Source organism: Myodes glareolus, chromosome 1 (genome assembly GCF_982192425.1).
Source record: "Myodes glareolus chromosome 1, mMyoGla1.1, whole genome shotgun sequence".
Lineage (NCBI taxonomy): Eukaryota > Metazoa > Chordata > Mammalia > Rodentia > Cricetidae > Myodes > Myodes glareolus.
In genome coordinates this window covers 12,180,783-12,203,675 of record NC_142026.1, presented here as the reverse complement: position 1 = coordinate 12,203,675, position 22,893 = coordinate 12,180,783, and the positions used below count along the sequence as shown (strand labels likewise).

Here is a 22,893-nt window from a genome sequence, read left to right as displayed (position 1 = left end):
TCTCTGCAGAGCTTTGCATTGCTTGATGACTTCACATTCAGTGCTATTGCATGTTAGCAAGAAGCAATGTTTAACATTACACATCTGAATTTATTCTTCAATATTCCACTATTAGTTATTAATAAATATTTTTCATCTAATTCCTTGTACAATGTGAATGGTTCCATCAGGGCTTAATGAATGTTAAATTCCAGTCAGTTGGCTCCCTTTGTACCAATGAAATGCATTGCGCAGGTGTTTGGCTGGCTCGCGGATATTGGTATGTAGCTTTATGATGTGGTTCTGGTCCTTGATTTCGTTTTCTACCAAATTAAAGTAAGTACCTACCGGAAGGTGGACTTAAGCATTAAGAATGCCTGTTGGTACCGCCCACCCACCTGAATGGGCCTTTGCAGGATGTTAGGTTTTTCCCATCCTTCTCATTTACCCCTTCCATCGACAGCGGATCTTTTTCTAAAATGATTCACAATGAATGAATCATTATGGCTCCCATGGTGCTGGTTTTAATCGTAAAGGACCCGAATCTTTTGTTTCCAGAAGTGCTATTGAGACTTTCCTGAATCATTTTCCTACTATCGGATTTGATGATTCTTCCCGCGGAGACCTTTACTATCTGGGCAGGACTGTGTCCTTTCCAGAGAGCTAGCTTTTTTTGTTTGGTGTCTCTGTGTTCAGGAAGATTATAGCTGGGCCTGTTTTGCTCACATGGGGTTGCTAACAAGTGTCTGGGGTGTGGATCACACTTTGTTAATATGAATTAGGCTTGCCTACTAATTTGTAATTTTATGGGGAAGGGATGACAAGAAGGTCAAACCATCCTGAATGCGTGCGAATTGCAAGGCCCTAGATACAGCCTCCCCGTGCACATCCTCTGTGCAGTTTGTTCTTGAGGCATGATCTCCTGTATCCCAGGTTGACCTCACATTTGGTGGGTAGCTGACGATAACCTTGAACTTTGATCCTCCTGCCTTTGCCTCCCCACTGCTGGGATTGTAGCTGTGTCCCAACAACACCCAGTTTATAGTAGTAAGAATTTTAATACAAGGAGAAAGAGACTGTTTTCCATTTTCAAGTCCTTTGTCTCTGCTTTGCGTCATTCCATGTAACCCCTGTCTAATCTCTTGATAGCTTGTCCCCATTCTCATACTATATATTTGACTATTCAAAAATAGTCAAAAATCGAAGGCCAAGGCTTTTCTTTTCTTATTATTTTTTTAAAAACGAAATCATAATTTTCTTCTATTCCTGTTCACATTGTAGTTTTGTAATTCTAATCTCATCTGGGCCTGTAAGCCTCATGAAGTTAGGAAAGTTAGTTTCCTGCCTGAAAAAATGGCTCAGCAATTAAGAGCACTTGCTGCTTGCTCTTATAGGGACCTGGTTTCTGTTTCAGCTCCCAGGATCGACATCTCCTTTAACTCTGACTCTAGAGAATCAGCCCTCAGCCTCCATAGGCACCTGGCCTGATGTGATATATATATATATATATATATATATATATATATATATATATATATATATATCACATCTATATATATATATCTATATCTATCTATCTATCTATCTATCTATATATATATATATAGATGAGAGAGAGAGAGAGAGACAAAGAATACTCATGCACATAAAAACATAAATGAATAATTTTTTTTAAAGTTAGTTCAAAGTTTGGAGGGGTTTTTTCCCCCTCTGGTTATAAAAGTTGAGCTAAACATTTGATAATAAATCTAATACTGAATGTATGAAAGTTGTCATCTATTGCTAGGTATGGTGGAACAAACTTTTGATCCCAGAACTCTGTAAGTTCAAAGCCAGTCTCTATAGAAAGTTCCAGGCCAGTAAGAACAACAGAAGCAAAAATTGCTGTTAGTGGTGATGGTGGTAGTGGTGGTGTGTGTGTTGTGTGTTAATACATATATGCAACTATGTATTTTAAAATTCTACTGTTCAATTAAAGGAAAGCTGCCTTGCCATTGGGTAAAGGCATGCAACAGGTTTAAACTACTTAGAAAGGGGATAATGTGGAAGAAAAACGAAGATAATTTAAAGGATAGTGTCCGATCAAGGGGAAAGATAGGTTGCTTGTGCCAGGCACACGGTGTTCTCTTTGTTCTGGTGGCAGTTGCTGTGGTTTGTTTAGGTCTCAGCGCGTCCCAGAAGGTGTTGCTACACTGTGAAGGTGTTAGGCAGCGCAGTAATGAAAAGGGAGATGAAATGGAAGGCTCATAAAGCGCCTCATCATTTGGGCCCTTCTTGGAGAAACCTCGCCGAAATTTCTGAGTGGTCAGCTTGACATTTTAAAGCAATGAGAAGTTGTGTCATTATCTCTCGGCTGCTGCAGTCGTCAGAGGGCAGGATTTAAAGTTCACTGCAGTAATTGCTGACAGCTTCCTCAGAATGAGAGCTGCTTTTAGTCTGCGTCTGCAGCCTTTGGAAAAGGCAGCCTGCTAGGGACCTGAAAGGGATTTGTGGACTTTGTAAGATGAGAGGAACAGAAATGTAGATTGAGGTGTGTGTGTGTCTCTGTGTGTGTGTGTGCCCCGGAAGTAATTACATTCATTTTGTAGGTGGAAAAGAAGTACAATGACTTTAATGGCTGTTCATGTGTTTATGGTTTTTCAAGCAAAGAATAATGCCAGACTTCTGAAATGCCCTTAGATGTTTTTCAGTAACTAAAAATACAAAACCAAGTGCCCAGATTGTCCCGGGGAGCCAGGCAGGTAGTGTCCCTGCGCTTGGCACAGTTCACGCGCGGTGCTAAAGCGGCGATCCCTGCTGTAAAAGCGTTCCCCTCCCTGGAAACCTGCAATTTGCCTCAGTCCCAGATGGGGAGGAAGCTCACAAACAGCCTCGAGCCATACATAATGGCAGGGCTCACATCCTGACTGGGACAGAGTAAAAGAAAGGAGAAATTCAAGAGTGTCCATAACTATCTGAGTCGAGAATTCTATGCTTTTAGTGAAGGTTGTGGCACTTTTCCCTTTTGTTAAGTTGAGTTTGTGCTGTTTGCTTAGCTTCTCCCCTCTCCCTTTCTGGATGCCATCCAATATTCCACTGAAAGAAACACATGAGGGTGACATTCTAATCACACTGCAGTCTCATCTGCTTAAGCCACAAACATTTATTGCTTAATAAAGAACACCCTATACCCGTGCCAGCCAGGTTCCCTCTGAATATGCCATACGTATACAAACATGCGCCTGCCTTTAATTTGTTCTCACCATGACCTTCAGAAACACAGTAAGACAAGGAATTAAGAATACTCTGTTTAAGCCAGAAGTTTTAAATATATAAACTGAAAGTTGATTCTTGTCCAAACACTATACCTAAGAATGTGTTTTTGTGGATAGATTCATATTGCCATGCCAAAGGATCGTAATAATTACTAATTATGTAACTTGTTATTTATAATGAAAATTTAAATACTCTGGTATATTCTGGAAATATAAATTTTATAGAGTAGAGGGACCCTCAACAACCCTATTCTAAAGTAGGGTAGTATGGCATACAAATTTCATGCATTTCTCAGGTAAGGAGTTCTGGCCTCTGAGAAGGTACCCTGTACAATTACAGGTGACAAGGATCAAACCTTCAGTGCTAAATCACAAGTTTCAAAAGGGTAGATTTTGCTCTTTATACTACCCACCCAGAAACACCAAGCACTGTGCATGAAGCATTAGCACTCTCCTACATTTGGTAAGCACACTAACTTACCTTTCCGAGCTGAACTTCGACTACATGAGGACTGCCTCCCTTCAGACATAGAACTATATCGTTACTTTAATGTTCCATGTACTGCACTTACCAGCTTCGGAATGCAGGCTAAATGGGTGTTTGGAAATGGAGACAACCAACTCATGAGTAATCAAAACTCCGGTGATGAATAGAAGGAAAGCACCTTTAAAGTGGCCCCAATTCAGAAGTTTCTTGTTTTTCCCCACTGATGATACATTTCTCGGTCTCTGTGCCTTATATTTTGCGCTGGCCTTTTGTAGTAGTTCATGATCAGGGTGTTCTGAGTCTCTGTGTTTTATAGCACACAGCCACTCACATATAAAGTGGGATGCAGGCATATATACATACATGTATACATTTCAGCTGAGAACATGACAGATATTACCCTGCAATGCCACTGAGTCTGGTACACATTTGTGGGACAATGTAATGAATGTTTCCTATACTCAAATGTGGAGTGGCATTTAAGTTCAGCTAGAATTTTTTACTCCTTTGAATTTATAATTTCTTCACTGTGTAAACATTCAAAGTACTGTCTTCAGCCTTCCTGAAGTATGTAGTGTCCTATCATACCTATAATTACTTCCCTGCACACACGAGTACACCACAACTTCCTGTCCCTATCGATCCATAACATTGCCCCCATCGGCAGACACTTCCCGTCTTTCTCTCCCTCCTGCTTCAGGTGCCTGCTTACCACATTCTAGGAGGTCGGGTGTCTTAGATTCCATGTATGAGTAACATCATGCAGTATTTGTCTTTCTGTGCCTGGCTTTCTTCACTTAATATACTCATCCCTAGTTGCTTCCATTCCATAAGGGACAGGATTTCATTTCATTCTTTTATAGCTTAATAATAACCTATGACGGATCTACTGTCTTTCCTTAACCTATTCATCAGTTGATTGGCATAGAGATTTGTTCCATATCTTCGATATTGTTACTAGTATTGCAGTGAACATGAGTATGTAGTTGTTTCTTTAGCAGACTAATCTATTTCCCTGGGATATTTGAGTATTAATATTGGCAGTTCATACAATAATACATTTTTAAGATTTTTGAGGAACTGCCACACTCTTTAGCCTGAAGTCTATCCTAATTCGAGTAGCATCCGGGATCTCTAATCCACTTGCTTCCCATTTTTTATTTCTTGTCTTTTTGATAACAAGCTTTCTTACTACACGGATTGTATTTCTTGTGTTTCTGAATTGCAATTCCCTGATGATTAATGGTGGTGAGCATTTTTCATGGACAGCTGTTGGACATTCACATGTCTTCTATGTGTTAAATGTCTATTTGATTCTTTGTGTACATTTTGTGTGTTTATACAGAGGGCATGGAGGTGACTATCAGGTGTCTCCCTCAGCTGCTTTCCACTTTGTTATTTTTTTTTGAGGAATATTTTAGAGGCCTCTCATTGGACCTAGAACTTGGTGAAACTGGGATCACAGGCATGCATGAACACATTCAATGTTTCCCCAGGTGCTGGGACCCTAACTCAACGCCTCATGCCTACACAGCAAACCCTTCACAAACTGAGCATCTCCCCAGTCCCAAACTCCGAGTCAGATGTATAGTTTACAAATATGTCTCTGTAGTGACATCTCCACTTGACAATGCAGAAGCTTTACAGTTTGGTAAACCCACACTTGCCTAATTTTTGGTTTATTTCCCTTGACTTTGAGGTCTTCCCCTGCAAACTCCTTGCTGTGTTTAATTCCCTGAAGCATTTCCCTTGGATTTTTCTCCTAGGCATTTCATATTGGCTAGTCTTGAATTTCACTTTTAAATATTTTTGGTTCATTTTTATAACCGGTATGAGACAGGGTTGTAGTTTTCTTGTTCTGCACACGGATGTACAGCTGCCCCAGAAAGGCCTGCTGTCAGGACTGCCTTTTCCAAGCTTTCTCTTGGTGCCTTTGCTGAGAGCCAGGAAGAGGGGTCAACACCTGACTCTCTGTTCTGTTTCATTGTTTCATACCAGTTTTGAATGTCTTGATTGCCATGCTGTTTTGAGCCCCAGAACTTTGCAGCGCATTCTCGAGTGTGACAATAGAATACTTCCTGTGTAGCTCCTTTCACCGTTTCCTCTGGCAGTTTGACAGTTGTGGCTCTGTTTTTGTGACTTCTTCATTATTTTTAATACAGTATTTATTTATTATCTGTGAACGCGAGCAAGTCTTTATACACAAACATGCATGCCATTGGCATGTGTGAGATCACGACCTGACTTGCAGGATCCAGGAATCAGACTCAGGTTTGGTGGCAAGGGCCTTTACTCCCCTGAGCCATCTTGCCAGCTCTAGGTCTTTTATCAGGGCTTTCTTACTTTATTTGAGGAGATCTTTTGCCTCTTTGACTAAATTCATTTGTAGCAGTTTTGTTTGTTTCTTTCTTTGCTTGTTTGTTTATTCGTTTATTTATTTTGAAAACTTTTGTCAATGGTGTAGGTTCTTAATTTCTGTTCCAGATAATTAGCATGTGATAACTCTGATTTCTGCTATACGTACATATATATTCTATTTTATAGAAAGTGTTCTTTAGGATTAGAAAATAATATATGTTCGTAGTTAATAAATATGCTGCTGTTACTTTGAAGGAAACTGGTATTTGGCACAGATTTGTTTAAAAATTTTTTGCTGGTAAATTTTAATCGCTATTTTTTTTCTCACTAGTCAAAGTGCTTTATGGACTACACGTTTTTGATTGACCAACCTTGCATTTTGGGACCACACGTAGACTTTAATTTGACTCAATATTTGAAGTGTCTAGAGACTAACAGAGAATAACTTCCTTGCCTTTATAAATGACAGAAAGAGCCTAAACTGGTCTGTGAAGGGTGTCACTGGCCTTGCATAGGGGTTCTGTTGAACCTGTAGTTAGCTTTGGGCAGTGTGGGCATTTTAATTGTGTCCACTCTCCTCATCCTTGGACACATGGCTTCTTCTCGATTTATGCATGCATGATCTACAATTTCTTTAACTGATGATTTCTAATTTTCCCCATAGAAATTCTTTTCCTTTTTGTTTAAGTTTATTCATAGGCAATTTGTGTGCCAGTTATGAATGGGATTCTTGTCTTGATTTCTATTGCCCATAATTGGCTCCTACTGTATTGCAATACTATTGATTTTTATATGCTGATTTTGTATTCTACATCTTTGCTATACTTATTTTCTAATAGATTTTTTTATGAAGTCCTTATGATTTTTCTCTCTATAAAACACCATGTCATCTGCAAGTGCTGACGACTTGACTTTCTTTTTTCCAGTGGGCATGCTTTACTTCTATCTGTTGTTAACACTTCTTGTATTGTGTTGGATAATGAGATGAAAGTGGACATTTGGGGCTTATTCAATATCTTTGAGAATGAGATTTGGCCTTTTTCATTTGGCATTATGATAGCTGTTGGCTTATTATTTATGTTCTTTAGTGCATACCGACTTATAAGTATTGTATGAATGTTAAGTCACCTCCCAAATCTCCCTAATTCTTATTATATGTGTAGAGTAGGATACTTGTAAGTTATATGTATATATTTTCTTAAATGTCACCATGGGACCTTCTTACCTTTATTTTAGTAACAATACACCAAATATTCATCTTATTTGGTGTTATACATTTATGATACAGTTTTGTCCAATTCTTACTAGGTAACATATCTTTCTGTGTTACATAGACTATTATGCCTAATGTAATATCTTGATACTTATTAGACAAGAAAGTCGAGACAGGTTTCCTAAGGTCCTGTGGCTAATAAGTGAATGAACTTGATCTTCAGCTCCAGGATCTAGCTCAATGCTCATAATCTTTAATTGCTCTAATTGACCGTGTGGCTGCAGTCCTGTGGTTTTATGTAGAGGATATTATCCCGCTGTATATGTACAGTAGGAATTGGGGAGAATGGTAGGTGACAAAGCATATTCACAAACAGGTAGTTTAGACATGTATTTGAATCTACCTTTCCACTACCTCATATGTTGCTCTGTGATGGTTTTTTTTTTTCTTCTTTTAACATAGATGTTCTGTATGGCTGCACAGAGTGTTCACTTTGTAGAACCAGAAGCCAGGCATGAAGGCTGTGGCAAACGAAAATAGACTTAGAAGTACTGTGATTTGCATGGCAACTGTCCAGGTTACTGTCCCTTAATCATGGTTTTTTTCTTGGTCAGTACTTGATAGGTTTCGTGGGCTCTCATTTGTCATTGACCAACCTACATTGCACGGGTCAAGTGTGGAATCTTTACATGCTGCAGGCAACTAAGAATGTGTTTGTAAGAAACACCTCTGGAGGATCTTCCAGCCTTGATCTTAATATGTATGAGCACCCCCTCCAAGCAGGGTTAAACCCAGAGTATGGACAGCCTTGCCTTTCTCGTCACTTCAGAGACTATGCTGAGCTGCCATAGATCCAGGGACTGGATCTTGCCTCTGTTGGAACTGCTCCATACTAGACACCCCCGCTCCATTACTTGCTGCCTTCTGACCTGGTTTCATGTCCTTAGTGGCCTCTGGTGATCCTGTGCTGTGTTCTCTTTGGGAGCTTGCCTACTGGACTGGATTGTATAGTAATGATTTTCCTTTGTACAGAAGTTAGGTTAAGAATTTTGTTCTCCTCTTATTAAAATTATTTCCCAATGTAATTTGTTTTGTAAGCCTCCCATAGTTATGTTAAACACATGATTGCCAAATACCAGTTCAAAGTCAGTTACTCTTACATGAGATGAAATCCATGCTCAGAAAATTTGGCAGTACGAGCGGCTCTTTTTCCAAACAGACTCTCACACGTTTTTTTTTTTTTTTCTTTACTCCAAACTGGCAAACTAATCCCCCATATTAGACATGGAATTATGTATGTGCACACTGTGCTCAGTCATCATTTCCTAATGGACTGGCATTTCTTTCGCTATTCACTAATTACAAGTCACTGTCCTGCTTATGATGAACAAGCAATCAAGCAAGAGCTCAGGGCTCAGTGAGTGCTGGGTCCCAGCGCTAGCCGATTCTGAATAGCTGCGCAGCTCAAACGTGTTATTTCACCCGTATCTTCATACATAATATGAAGCTGAAAATATACCTTAGTGGTTGTTACTATTAAATCTCTTAGTCGCCTGGTAATTGTCCATTGTCCTATAGTGATATTGATGGTGTTTTGTGCTTGAAACTTAGCTCGATACGTTTCTCAAGTGTGATTAATTTTTGCAAGTTTTCAGTAACTTGAGAAGTAGAGTTAAATGCCTAAGTTAGCAGCAATGGTTTAACAAAAATATTTAGTAAGTGGCTAGAGTGTGTGAGATCATGTAAGAACAGCACTGTTTCATCTCTGAATTTACACTCTCTTTCCTTTGGTGACTGTAATGTTAGGCATTGTAAAAGTCAAGCTTATACATTAGTGAAATCGCCATAGTGTCAGGCTAACATGAGTTTCACTGAAAGCAAACTTTGCTGCCTGAACACTTTTCTGAAAATGGTAACAACAGATTTGGCCTTGGTGCTCTACTTATTTGGATGGAGAAGCCCAGGGAGATGGCATTGCTTCTTAAATGTCTGCAGCATTGTCCTAAGGACGCAAGGGTGAATCTCCAGCAGAAGTCAGGCCTGGGGACACATATCTGCAACTCCAGTGCGAGGGTGGGGGCACATGAAAACAGGTGGATTAATGGAGATCCTTAGCTAGCCAGCCAGCAGAGCCGAAAGGGTGAACTTCAGACTTGGTGAGCTACCCTGTCTCAAAATTAAGGTAGAAAGCAACCAAAGAATGCACTCAGGTTGGACGCCCCCACACAAATGCACAGACATGCATGCACATGTGTGCACACGCGCATACACACATACACATGGGGAACATTTCAGGGTGTTGTGAAGAACAGCCTCAGAGTGCTGCCCATAAACCACTCAGCTGCTGTTGGTGACACCATTGTCTGGACTTGTCCACCCTTTCATAAAACAAATACTTGAAAGATTTTGTGAGGAGGCTGCTTTGCAAGATTTATCCATCACTTACTCACATTCAACAGGATTAAAGTTTTCATGTCATTTGAAATTACTGAATAGTTAAAAACGATTGCATAGACATTAAGGTAACTCTGGCTGTGATCTTTTCTTTGGCCTGTTGTTAGGTTTTGGTAAATAATTGTGATTTTCATAATTTTGAAGTGATTTTATTTCACTAACACTTTTTTGAAACAGCTGCTGGAGTAGTGACATAGATTTAATCAAGTTTAGTATGTCTTTGTAATGTTTAAAAGAAAGTTACATGGTATAGATTCAGCTTCAGCAGATGATTAGATAGAAGTATTTAATCAATTAGTGTGTTTAACACCATTTCATGTAACTGAGAGAAATTGTTTCTGAGTTTTAAAATCCCCTAAGTGCCCACTTGAATTCTTACACAGCAGAAACCGACTACTAAAAATAGAATCACACATGAAAACTGCTTTAATTTGGGAAGAATGACATTCTAGTCTCCTTTTCTTTTTCATATGAAGCTAACATTACTTGAACTCCCTTAGTTCCATTGAATTTTTTGTGTTAAATTTAGTGCTGGCGAGGTAGTAATGAGCTTGCCATATAAGAATGAGAACCTGAGTTCAATGTACAGAACTTATGTCAAAAACCAGATGTGGTGTCCTGGGGTGTAATCCCAAGGATAAGAAACAGATATAAGTGGATCCCTGAGACTTGCTGGTCAGCTAGCCAGGTGTACTTGGTAAGTCTCCAGGCTAGTGAGAGACCCTGTCTGAGAAAAAACAAAACCTTGTTTCAAAAGGTGTATGATACCAGCTGAACTAAGCTCAATTAGCTCAACAATTAGACAGAAAACAAATCCTATGTTCTACATAATTAACCTATACACATTTGCAAGTGAGTGAAACAAATCACAAGCCCCCTGTATTGTTATCCATCCAGACTAATCTGCATGTGGGTTGGTAGAATCTCGCCACACTAGTAATAAAGCTTTAATTTGTAGAAAGTTTATATGATCATAATATTTTGATAATTACACTTCCTGTTTTGGTTGCTATTGTATTTCTACAACTATTGAACTAAAATTTAGTGATGTTATTTTTCAAAACCAAATTCTCTCTTATGGAAAGTAAAGTTTATCCTCTTAATTCTGACAGTTCAAAATTAGCTTCATATATTCCGTCATGCATATAACAATTTACTTCTTAAAAAATTTAATTATTTCATATTTCTTGAAGGAATCAATCACCAGAGATTGCAGAATCTCCCACTTTGCAGAGATGGGTGCTTGGGTGAAATTTGAGTTATGGATATATAAGAAAATATCCAATTTATCCAAAATGTCCAAAGAACTCTCCTTAACCTTTGTACTATTTCATCAGTAAATTCATTGTGTGAGTAAATTATATTAGTGGAATATTTACTGTTCTTAGGCATGAGCTCCGTCATGACCTCTTTTTATGAGCATACTGCCTTGTTAATGCAAGTTTCTCATGAAGCAAATGGGTTTGGTTTTATTTTTAATCACTAACCTCCAATAAGTGTTAAACACAGTGGAAAAAGCAGCAACAGGTATTTTAGTATGTTCTTCTTTTTCTTGTTGAGAAGGTTGTGCTAGGAACCTAACCTAAGTCTCTGAGTATGTTCAACATGCACTTGGCTTGGGTTAGAGTCCTGGTCTGTGACTTTTCTTCTTCATTTTCTTATCATTATTATTATTAGTAGTAGTAGTAGCAGCATACTTTTGTTACTTAAAACAGTTTTTATATTTAAAGTATTCCAATTAAAAATATTTATATTTTTATCATGTTTTTCCCTTCCCCCAATTCCTTCCTCTCCCCTTCCCTGTTCACCCAAATTTAAGATCTTCCTCAAAAATCAAACAAAAAACCAACTTCTACGGAAAAGTCTGTGTTTGACTCCTGCTCAGTGAGGGAGACGATTCATGCGAGTGTTACATTCTGGTGTGGGTATAACATTACCTCACATTTTACTTTGTAGTTATGCTCGTCGCACGATCTACTTTTATTTTATCGTAATTGTAAAGCAAGATTGCATTGTTACATACATCAAACTGAATTAATTTCTTAACAGCTGTGAAACTGTTACTAATGTTATTTTACTGTTTGTTTTTAGGTCCACTTGATTGTGTGCGTGTGTGTCTATGTGTGTGGGAGAGATAATATGTATCTATTTACGTGTATATAAACTTTTATTCAGTTTTCCCCTTAGTGTCTCACTAAGGAATGAAAGGCAAGTATGTTATGTCTCTCTACTTCTCATTATACATCTAGACACAATGATGGTTTTTGGAACTTCTGAGTGTGGGTAGCCCAGTATTGTGAAGCTTCTGAGTGTGGGTAGCCCAATATGGTGCAGCTTCTGAGAATAGGTACCCCAATACACTTACTGGAGAAGCTTATAATATTGTTTGACTGAGAAGTCAGTTTTTCCAAACAAGCTCCTTTATAGCTTTGAATTACGCCGTATGAAAGAACACATTAGATTTACATAAAATCAAATTGGCTTCAGACTTATATAGAGTGAAATTAGCCTGTTTATGAGAACATATTCCTTGACGACATTGTCAAAATAAGTCCATGCAGTGAAGGTTAAAACTCCAATTACAAAAATGAATAATATTATATTTAGTGATTGATAGTAGTATAAGGCTCATTATGCTTTAAATAGTGATAGTCAACTCTTTCTTATTTTGGAAATTTGAACTTTTACTTTTTTCCCCCAACACTTGAATTTTATCATTAAATATTTAAAACATTATTGCTCTGTTATAATTAGAAACGTCTTATATTGAAAATAAATCATGCCCATAGTTTTATAGAGCTAGAAAAGGCTTCTGTGTAATGTTTAGGATTTAAAGGCTGTTTTATTTAATTTCCTGCTTCTGTAATATAGAATTTCAGCTTACCTTTAGACACAGATGTCAGAAATGAGTTATGATGGGAATATTTTTGGTGATGGTGTTGTGAATGAGCTTCCATTTTAGGTGAAGGTAGCCAATGATAAGTATATTGAAATGTGTTGCATTTTACTAATTTACTGTATAAGAACTGCAATAGAATACAAATTTACATGTGACGAATATGATTTCTTACAGTATTGGTATAAAAATCCTGTACTATAACTTTATTCTTTTGTTCTGTCTCAGTTATAGCAAAAATAAACCTTTTCCCAGTGTTTGCATTCAGTATACTTTTCTAGGGAGAGCAGACCCTGATGAGTATATTTTAATCTGACAGTGGTTTTGTTTGTTTGCTTTGTTTTGTTTTTCAAGACGGGGTCTCTTTGTGTAACAGCCTTACCTGTCCTGGAAATCTCTCTGTAGACCAGGCTGGCCTCAGATATCGACCTGCCTCAGCCTCCCTGAGTGCTGGGATTAAAGGTGTGCGCCATCATTGCCTGGCCTGACAGAGTTTTTTAAAATGAAATTTTATCCATGTCCCTTGTTGGGTTTGGATATCCTCATTTTAATGTCTTCTTGCTAAGGAAAAAGATAATCTGATGTTTTAAATCAAGCGATATATTTTATAATTCTGTCTTATTTGAATATTTGAGAGGTCTATACTTTTATGCTAAAAATCTGTTCATGCAGGAATATAATTCTTGAGTTCTGCAGAGGAACTCTGGCAAACTTTATGCTGGTTAAACATGCCTTACCAAACAGTAACTCTTTCATGAATAAAATGGAAAGCCAGGATATTTGCAAATACACCAGCAGTACAGGACTAAGCTCCTGGGTAACAGGGAACAAGCCTTGCAGAAATTTGGGCATAAGAGTTCCTAACAGACTGTATTTTTTGTTAGACTTGTAATGTTTGATATACATAGTGAGGTATCTTGGCAAGAGATCTTAGGTCTAAACAGACATCGCTCTATACAGTATTTCCAACATGCTCTGTGTTGGCTGCACACTGTCTTGTATTGTTGTTGGGGAGTATACTGCTTGTGGTGTTACATCAGTCCTAAAATCAGTTTAGATACTAGAAAATTTGTAGTTTTGGTTTTCAGAATAAAGAACGTTTAAACTCAGTGAGAAAAGTTTGACAACCTGATAGGAAAATGGGCATATAATGTTGATAAACATTTTCAGAAAGACGATCTAAATTTATAGCAATGAACTTCACTCATAATTTTAAATGCATGTAAAAATAAAAGACGTCACACTGATCATTCTATGTGAATATCTATATGCTTAATAACAACAAAGAAGGGATGATCATAAATCTCTGCTGATAGTCTAGATATGCAATTATTTTTCATTTTAAATGGATTCAGATAGACTTCTATATGAGAGCATATGATCATGATTTCTTTAGAGACAGACTGGGGGATTCTGCGCATTTGCTAAAAATGACTTATTTTTTACAATTGATCCTTCATATTATTTTGTCTTTCTTCAATGGCATGGAGTCTATAACATATAAAATAGGGTTTGAGGAAATGAAACACAGAGTGATTTTAGTAAAACTCGTGAGTTAATACTGCATGAACATCTATTGTATATCACAAGACCTGTGTTGAATAGAATATTGTCTCTTCTAGTCTCAAAACCAATAGGATCATATCACTTTCTAAGTTGATAGATTGCATATGAATGGTTTTCCCTTTGTGGATTATAGAACCGTTTACATGGTGTAAGTTAATTAATCTTCTCCAAAATCCTACGAAGTAATCATAGCACCATATTGCCTGAAGAAAAAGAGAAGCGCGCTTACTCATTAAATGAGAGTTTACTCATTTAATGCTCAGATCCACCCAGCAGAGTGGGGAGATTGTCATCTCCATTTTATGGAGGACAGGGACAATGCTCAGCTCTTTAAGATGCCTAACCATTTGAGAATGTAAGTCTCTCCACTCTCACCAAATGGCTCTGTCTGAACCTTAGTCAGCAATTTGAGTTTATTCCCCTTTTCAAAGGCACGATGTAAGATTCATAGGTTAAGTAATTAGTTTAGGATTATGCCACAGGCAGTATGCGGTTCACTGCCTCTGATTAGAGAAGAGAGCTCCGCAGAGAAGGACAGAGAAAGTCATTGTGATGGCACCCAGTCCTGATAAGCACTGGTCGTGAATTCAGGGTTCATAACTTCGCCAGGGAAACAACGGCAGTAAAAAGAGCGGGCTTGCCTCTATGAACTCATTCCTCTATCCAGACAGTAACCAACTTACTTGTGATATCAGATCGATTCAATATGGATTCTTGAGTTCTGAGAAACTTTGAAGATCGTGGGACAAAAACCTGATGCTAATTTAAAGCCTCTACTTTGTCAAAGGACTGAGCCATTTAGATCAAGGGCTGTGCTAACAGAATTCCAACTTCTCTGCGGGATGATCCAAAACCAGCAAACAGAAGGCCTTAGACTTAACAGTAGCAAGTGTGTACATGCATGCTGTGCCATTCCTGTCACTCGCTGCTCTTTGGTTTGTAGACATCAGTGTTCGAGCACTTAGGTTTGCAGTCTAGTATGTTCTGTAGAGGCCTATTTTTGCTGCATGTGGGAAACAAGAGCAGGGTAATTTAAGATGGCAAGGTTTATGCACTTTACTTCACGTTGATACAGCTCTCAGCTGAGTGTTTGTGTTTTGTCTGACTTGGGGACATTGGCCTCGAAAGCGTGCCTTCCTATGTGGCAGACATTTGTGGGATTAAGATCTCGAGTTGTTTCTCTTGCTCTGTACAGAAGCAGGTTGACACATGCACGCTGATGTGAAGCAGACGATGTGACATGAACAGGATTGTTAAATCAGGATGAGGCGTGGCTTACTGGGTTAAGCAATACTTAACCTCGCGTCTTCCACACATGCTCTTCGTTCTCATTAACTTTAGTGACAAACTTAAAAAAAAATACAAGAATTCGCTAATGGCAAGAATTAGTCAAAGCAGCATAGCTGAGTGAAATAAATGTTTGTGGAAGTGAGGGATCCTTTTCACCCAGAGGGCTCCAGAGCTGTGTTCCCTCTCACCAAAGGCTGGCTCACAGGAAGAGCATGGGATGACTTAGTATATCCTTCTCGTTCATTCCGTAGAGTGACAGCAGGCAGGAGAGAAATGGAGGTACCTAACAAATGTTTTAAATTCCTTTTAACTTACAGCAAATTCCGTAAAGCTAGAAATGCAGAGTGATGAAGAGTGTGACAGGAAACCCCTGAGCCGCGAAGATGAGATCAGGGGCCATGATGAGGGGAGCAGCCTAGAAGAACCCCTAATTGACAGCAGCGAGGTGGCTGACAACAGGAAAGTCCAGGATCTTCAAGGCGAGGGAGGAATCCGGCTTCCGAATGGTAAACTGAAATGTGACGTCTGTGGCATGGTTTGCATTGGGCCCAATGTGCTTATGGTACATAAAAGGAGTCACACTGGTAAGCAGCCGAACGAATAACCTGATGACTGCCCGCGGCATCTGATGTTGATATTACCTGACGTCTACTCTCTTTCCTTTTTATCCAGGGGTGGCAATGTGAAGTTACCTTTTCAGAATTCTGCTAGTATTGGATTGCTGGGAAGCAGAAAGTAGCCTGGGTCTTGACTTCCAGTCTTCAAATCTGAATAGCATGTCAGAAAAGACATTTGGGAATCAGTTTCCACAGTTCTTAATATAGCAATAATATGATAAGGGTTCAAAAGTATAGGAGAATTTCATTGAGTAATTTAATCTTTTTATATTTGTATACTTGTACAAATATTTTATATTTGTATTTTACCATACCCATTGGGCAGGTAATAGAGTTTGCTTCCTAAGAGCTTATACTACAAAATAGCATTCACACATTTATATAAGGATGAACCATTTTCACTTTGGTTTACTCTGTAAAATATTATTTCTGGTCAGTCTTTGCCTATCAAAGTCTCTGCAACAGGGCTTATTTCTCTAGTTCAAGGAGGTTACTATTCTCTTGCAATTTTTAGTTTTATCTCTGGAAAAAGATGGTTAGGGTGGGTATGTAGGTGGAAATATTGAATTGTGGGATTACGTGAGAAAAATGCCTGTGGGTAATTTAATATATGCTTCTAGGCATTGAGAGCTACAAGTACTTCATAAAAACAGGCCAGATGAGGAGGGGAGAGTCTTATATAAATCTTCTCAAAGCTTTTGATTGAGGGAAGTAGGAAAAAAATTGACAAGAGGCAAGGAAGAGAAGAGTGGGTAAACGCAACATAATGAGGTTGTGTATGTGTGTTTAAAGGGATAACAGTTAATCCTTTATGAAGTTTCAAGTTCAGCAGAGCATGGTGGCATGCAACTGTGATTCCAGTGTTCGCAATTAGAGACAGTTGGATCACAAATTCAAGGTCATTCTAACATATAAAGTTTGAGGCCAGCCTGTGCTACATGAGACTGTCCCTAAACCAAACAACAACAAAATTTTCAAGTCAGGATTGGTGGCACACACCTTGAGCCCTAGCACTTGGGAGACAGAGGCAGGAGGATCTCTGTGAATTCAAAACTAACCTGGTGGTCTACCCACTAATTTTCAGAATAGTCAAGGCTATATAGTAAGATCCTTTCTTAAAAAGAAGGAAAAAAAATAAAGGAATATATCTTTCAATAAAACATGGTGGTATTCTCTAGTAAAATATTAATAATTAATATTCTCAGTTAAAACTGTGATAGTCTTTTGAAAGAATGAGAAATCACATGAAAGAAATTTATTTCAAAATTTTACTTCTAAATGATCAGTTTAAAAATTTTATCCTAAAACATGTGCTGTAATTACATATTAAAGCATTTTTTTGTTCAGATTTCTCATGACACACATTTGAGGAAAGTCAGGTTGTCTGACTTGTGTCCCTTACCTAAAAAATAAAATTCACCAGAGAGCCTGAAACCATGGTCCTCTGATTTCTAGGCTAATGTAGTGTGAGCACATATGCTTGGACTATAACTTATTATAAAGTGTCACTAGAAACTAAATAAAAATTGGTCCAGTAGAATTTTCACATTCAGATTAATGTAATCATATCATCACCTTTCCATCTGTTCATTTTCTATCACAACTAGTATTTTTGCTTTGTTATGAATATTCTTTTAAAAAAACATTATGTTTAAAAATGTTTGTACACTAATGAATTTTTCCTTCAAGATTTTAAATGTCTTGGGGAAAGTTAAGATATCCCAAACTTTGGTTTCTCTTCAATAAGGAAGAAAAGGATGAGACTATAAAAATTAATCTACTTTTATTCCATACCTAGGAAGTAATACTGGTTTGGAAAAGGAGTCTACAAAACTCCCCCTTTATTCTGTTATGTTGGATTGAGTATTCTGAAGAATATAACACCCATTTAATTTTCCTTTGCAATACTGAAACAGTTCAGTTACTTTGTAGTATTTGAATTTTACTTACTGATAATTTTAAGAATGACGTCTGTACTAAGTACTAGTTTGGGAAGATCTTTTATAAATCTTTTGTGTTCTTATTTAAGAAATTCAAAGAACACAAGAACCAATTTTTGAAGATGTAGTTTCAATTTATATTTTATTGTATCTGTTGTGAAATTCACTGATTTGTTTTTTAAAAATAAAATAGTTCAACACATACTCCACTTTCCACTGCATATTTGCTACAAAAGTGGTATAGAGTTATTTGAACATTGAAAATGATGTAATTAGTATAGGACTTGTTTGTAAATCATTCCACAGAATTGTACAGGTCCTAGAATATGAGACTCACTAATAAGGACATGGAGAAAATTACTAAGCAATCATTTGAAGTTCACTCAAGAGCACAAACCCCTTAGCCTTACTGACCTTTTTTAAGCACTAGAATTCCTTCTTCAGATCTGGGAGACTTTTGCTGATTTCAATAGATAGTCGTAGAGAAACTTAGGATAGTGTGACGCTCTGTTAGAGCTGGCATCTTAAAATAGGCCTTAGCTATGTGTTTCTGATGACTGAGTTGATCCCAATTGATTGTCCTGCTCTCACTTCTACTGTAAGACTGGTTGGTGACAGGCTTCTATGCGTTTCTTTAAACTAAGTGTAGAAGTATATAGTCAGAATCTAGTCTTTAACCAAGTATATTAGGAAATAATGTCTTCATTTTAGTGCTGCCCACTCTTGAAAACATTTTATGTGTAGCTAAACAAGAGCCGCTATCTTAAATCCTTGGTGATGCCCTAAAGAGGCTCATAAATTATCTAATATACAATTGACAGTGAATACAAAGTATAAAACCACCCAATTTATTCCAATTACATGGCTTCTCAGATCTATTGCATCTTTCTTCTATCTCTTTTGTAGTCTACTAAAGTACCAATTCCAAGATCTTTTAATGGCTTGCTGTCACTTCTTTGGCATTGTTACTTTAATAAATAATCAGGTAATATTTTCATCAGATACTCCAGGCACTCTTCACTGGGAATGTAGGGTCCAGAAAAATAAATAAATAAGTATGTAAGCCAATAAATAAATAAATAAAGGTAGTGACTTAGTTCACACGTGGATATGAATGTGTGATTAAAATTATGAATACAGACAATCCTTAAGTTTGCTCCTGGGATATAGTTCTCCTGTCTTTGCAAACTAAAGCATTTTTCTCTTCATTCTTGGTTTCCAAGGCTCTGTACTGTTGGTTGTTGGTTTTCCAACCCAACACAGGAACACCGTCTTGTCTTTGAGTCCCAAAAGCAAACTGGTCTCTATTAATGAGCATGTTTTTGGAAAACTTAGACACATTTTTTATGTGTTTATGAAATTATATAAATTATTGAAATGTCCTTTCTCCACAATAAAAATGACCCATAAACTAATTCAGTCAACAGTAAATTGGTGGGCTGGCATTAAAGACCAATACCAGCTTAGCATGAAGGAGCACACATGTGATGTACGAATACAAAGCAGGAAAGAGCAGGGGTTTGAGACCAGTCTCTCTTACAGAGCAAGTTCAAGGCCAGCTGAGCTTCCCAAGATCTTGTATCTAAAAGCATGACACACAAACACCCATAATCAACTTTAGAATGGACATGATGCATACTGTGACATCTCAGTTAGTTTTCTTTCCTGTTAGTCTGGTCTTCTGTACCCACCAATGGGAAGAGCAGTTGTCACCAATACAATAACCTACTTTGGTTTTGAATCAGATTGTTCTACAGTATTAGTACCGTGAGCTAATTTGTTGGGATTTTAAAACTTTTGTTTCCATTTGTATATGAAGAATATAATACTTTATGTAAAATATAAACTGACTCAAAAAGAACCAACTGACTCTTCATTTGGTTTAAAGAACAAATTAAAATAATTATGCATTGTTTAAAGCCCTTATGACAATATATCATTGTTTTGCATTTACATAGAGAAAAGGTAGGTATTTTTTTTTACCTAAATTTAAGATAGTTATAATTGTATTTCCATAATGTTTAGGCTGGGGCATATCCTACAATATCGAATATCAGGATTCCTAGCATTTTATAGAATTTTAAAAATTATTTGACTAATCTTTTATGAATTAACTATGAAGATAGATAGATGGTAGATAGATAGATAGATAGATAGATAGATAGATAGATAGATAGATAGAGATGTAGTGTATTGAAGTAGTCCTAATATTCAATTATGTATACAAAGAACAATTCATCTGTTTTATCCTCTTCTCTAATAAGTGGTGTTATTGAGAGTATGACTCTAATTATAACTTCAGTGTTGAAAGCAGTCAAACAACTGTGTTGTCAGAGTGTTAGCTAGTTCTTTGTAGTCACGCTACTAAGCATAGCTAAATAGATTTCATACTAAAATGAGTAAAGCCTGGAGCTGGCAGCCAAAGTGTGGAGAGCAGCGGTGGAGAAGTAATACTAATTCACCCCAGCGTTACTGAGAGTTTAGCTCGCTGAAATCACAGTAGCCTGTTGCTAGAGCCTGTTCTGTGTTCAGAAGGAGCTCCAGGTTAAAGCACACCTTGCCTGTTTCTTTACGTCTCATGCCTGTGGATGCAGAGTCCTTACCCACGCAGTAACAGAGCCATATTACCAGATGTCCATGCAGTCCTGTTACTGTCATCCCCCCTGTGGTGTTCTTAGTAAAAGCTTCAAAGATATCTGGAGCGTTTGTTAACTATTAACTCTGTTACTCCATCATTAGTCTCAAAACTTGAGTAGGTTACCCAAACTGTAGATTAAAAATATTTTTGAAAGTTGTTCCTCTGAGGTATTATTTCCTTTTCAGACTAGCCTTATTTTAAATAAAGAATTAACTACTTTAATGCAGGGATTACAACCATCAATTCAAAGATTAGAAGTGATTTGAAGACAGTGTCAATCAGCTTGCAGCAAAAGCAAACATGAATTCTAAATTTTTAACAGACCTACTAATTTAATTGTCTTTTAAAGTTATTGTATCCCAGTTGGTCACTTTCCTAGGAAAAGCTTACAGACAGAGTCCAAGAGTAAAACTGAACAGTCAAAGTAAAAATTACATTTTATATTTGCTGTTTTATTTATTCACAAAGTTACTTTGTTGAGTATTCCTCTCTTTTCTTTTATTAAAATTCAATGTCAGGGTGGAGGGCAGATAATTATGATTTTTAAAGTTGTTTCCTTGGAGAAAAAAAATTCAAAGAATCAAAGCTAAGTTGCATATGTGTATAAAATTTAAAAAGATCTTAAAAACTTAGGTTTAAAAGCCCGTTATTGCAGCACCCACCCAAGAACATACGCTTGAACACTCTAGGTGTTCCCTTGGTCTACATAGCAAGATCCCTCTCAAAAAACAAGACAGAATACTTGATGAGAATTAGATCTTTGAGACAGGATCTTACTCTGTGGATCAGGTTGGCATTGAACTCACAGAGATCCCTGTCTCGGCCTCCTGAATGCTAGGATTAAAGGCTTGTGCCACCACTGCCAGCCAGAATTAGATTTTAAAGCTAAATGATAAATCTTCTTTAAGACATTTAGGTTTCAACAAATGAAACTGGTTAAATAAAATTCAGTCTAAGTTAACTTTGATATGCTGAATTTTTAGCATAATACCTTTTCCAGGTCCTTTTGCAAGTTACAACCCTGTGTCTAAAAGAGTAAACCACCACACACAAGCCATTTGGTGTGTACATCATTAACTTTCCAGAGAAATGCGTGCTGTAGAATTCACTCTGCTTCACCTTATTTGGTTTTAAAATCTTTAAGTTTTGTAACAAAGCTGTGACAGAATAAACAGGCATGGCTGCCAGAAGTGACCAAAACTTATCTGGTTCTTGCCTCCTAGCTTTCTTTAAAAGAGAAACCCTTGGTCTGCATTGTGTAATGGGCCAAATATTTTCCGAGGTTCACTTCAGTATTAATATAAATACTCTAGCTAAAGATACAGGAGCCTGGCAATTCAGTGTACAAATTATGAAAGCTATGGAAATCATACAGATCACGTGACAGATACAGGAAAGTTCCTGGCAACTGTCAGGAAGTGTTTCATTTGGTTCTCTCCGAGCTCCAAGCTTCTGGGTGAGCTTTTTCCCCGTGTGTTTATATGTCAGCTCATCACGTATTTCGTCTGTGCGTAGACACAGACAGATGAGAAGTCAGAGTGTTTTCCTCACAGTGTGGTAACACTATATCCTTTTGCTCTTGCCAGTGTTACCGATTTCTTGCCTGTATGACTTGTGTTACCTGGGATGCCACTGGCGGCCGCCAGTTGAGGGTAATACACAAAACTGGTAATGAAGACTTGCGTAACCTTTTGACAGCTTCACTGTAGAGAACCACGAGAAAGGATTCCTGCTAAACAAATGGTTTTTTTCACAAAACAGCATGCAGGAAATGTTTGGCAATATAATAGTCTCTGGATTCTCTCAGGTATACTGGGGATTTTTGCTACAGGTTTCATTGTTAATGGCCAAGACAACAGGAGTGTTTCTCTGTCCAGAGATTTCCTTTGTGCGTTCTGAAGGTTTCTTTGTTGTTTATGCCTGTTTTGGTTCTGATCTCAGTGTCAGTATTATCAGATGCATTGCCATTGTTGACTTCTGATTCTTCTTTCCTAAATTTAAATTGTTGCTTCCTAAGTACTAATGGGATTATGAGGATTAGAGTACGCTATGGAAGGCAATGGTCTGTTGAGTTCTGAGAGCTAGTTGTTCAAACACTGGTGAATACTGCTATTGCTCCTCTCAACTAGCGACAGAAATCTTGCCAAGTTTATATTGAATGAGGAAATGTCTACTTCACCTAGGAGAAAGTGAAGATTTAG

The 22,893-nt window shown here is 37.6% G+C and overlaps 1 protein-coding gene across 7 annotated transcripts in view; it reads left to right on the top strand.

Moving 5' to 3' along the window:
• Ikzf2 (IKAROS family zinc finger 2) overlaps positions 1-22,893 on the top strand; it is a 149,205-nt gene that overhangs the window by 80,933 nt on the left and 45,379 nt on the right. For 6 of the 7 annotated variants that reach the window (XM_048459117.3, XM_048459120.3, XM_085698689.2 and 3 more), the window contains one exon: positions 15,815-16,081. In XM_048459117.3, the coding sequence (XP_048315074.2) occupies positions 15,815-16,081 (267 nt within the window). The remainder of the gene's footprint in view (positions 1-15,814; positions 16,082-22,893) is intronic. The other variant, XM_087903908.1, reaches the window with a different exon arrangement.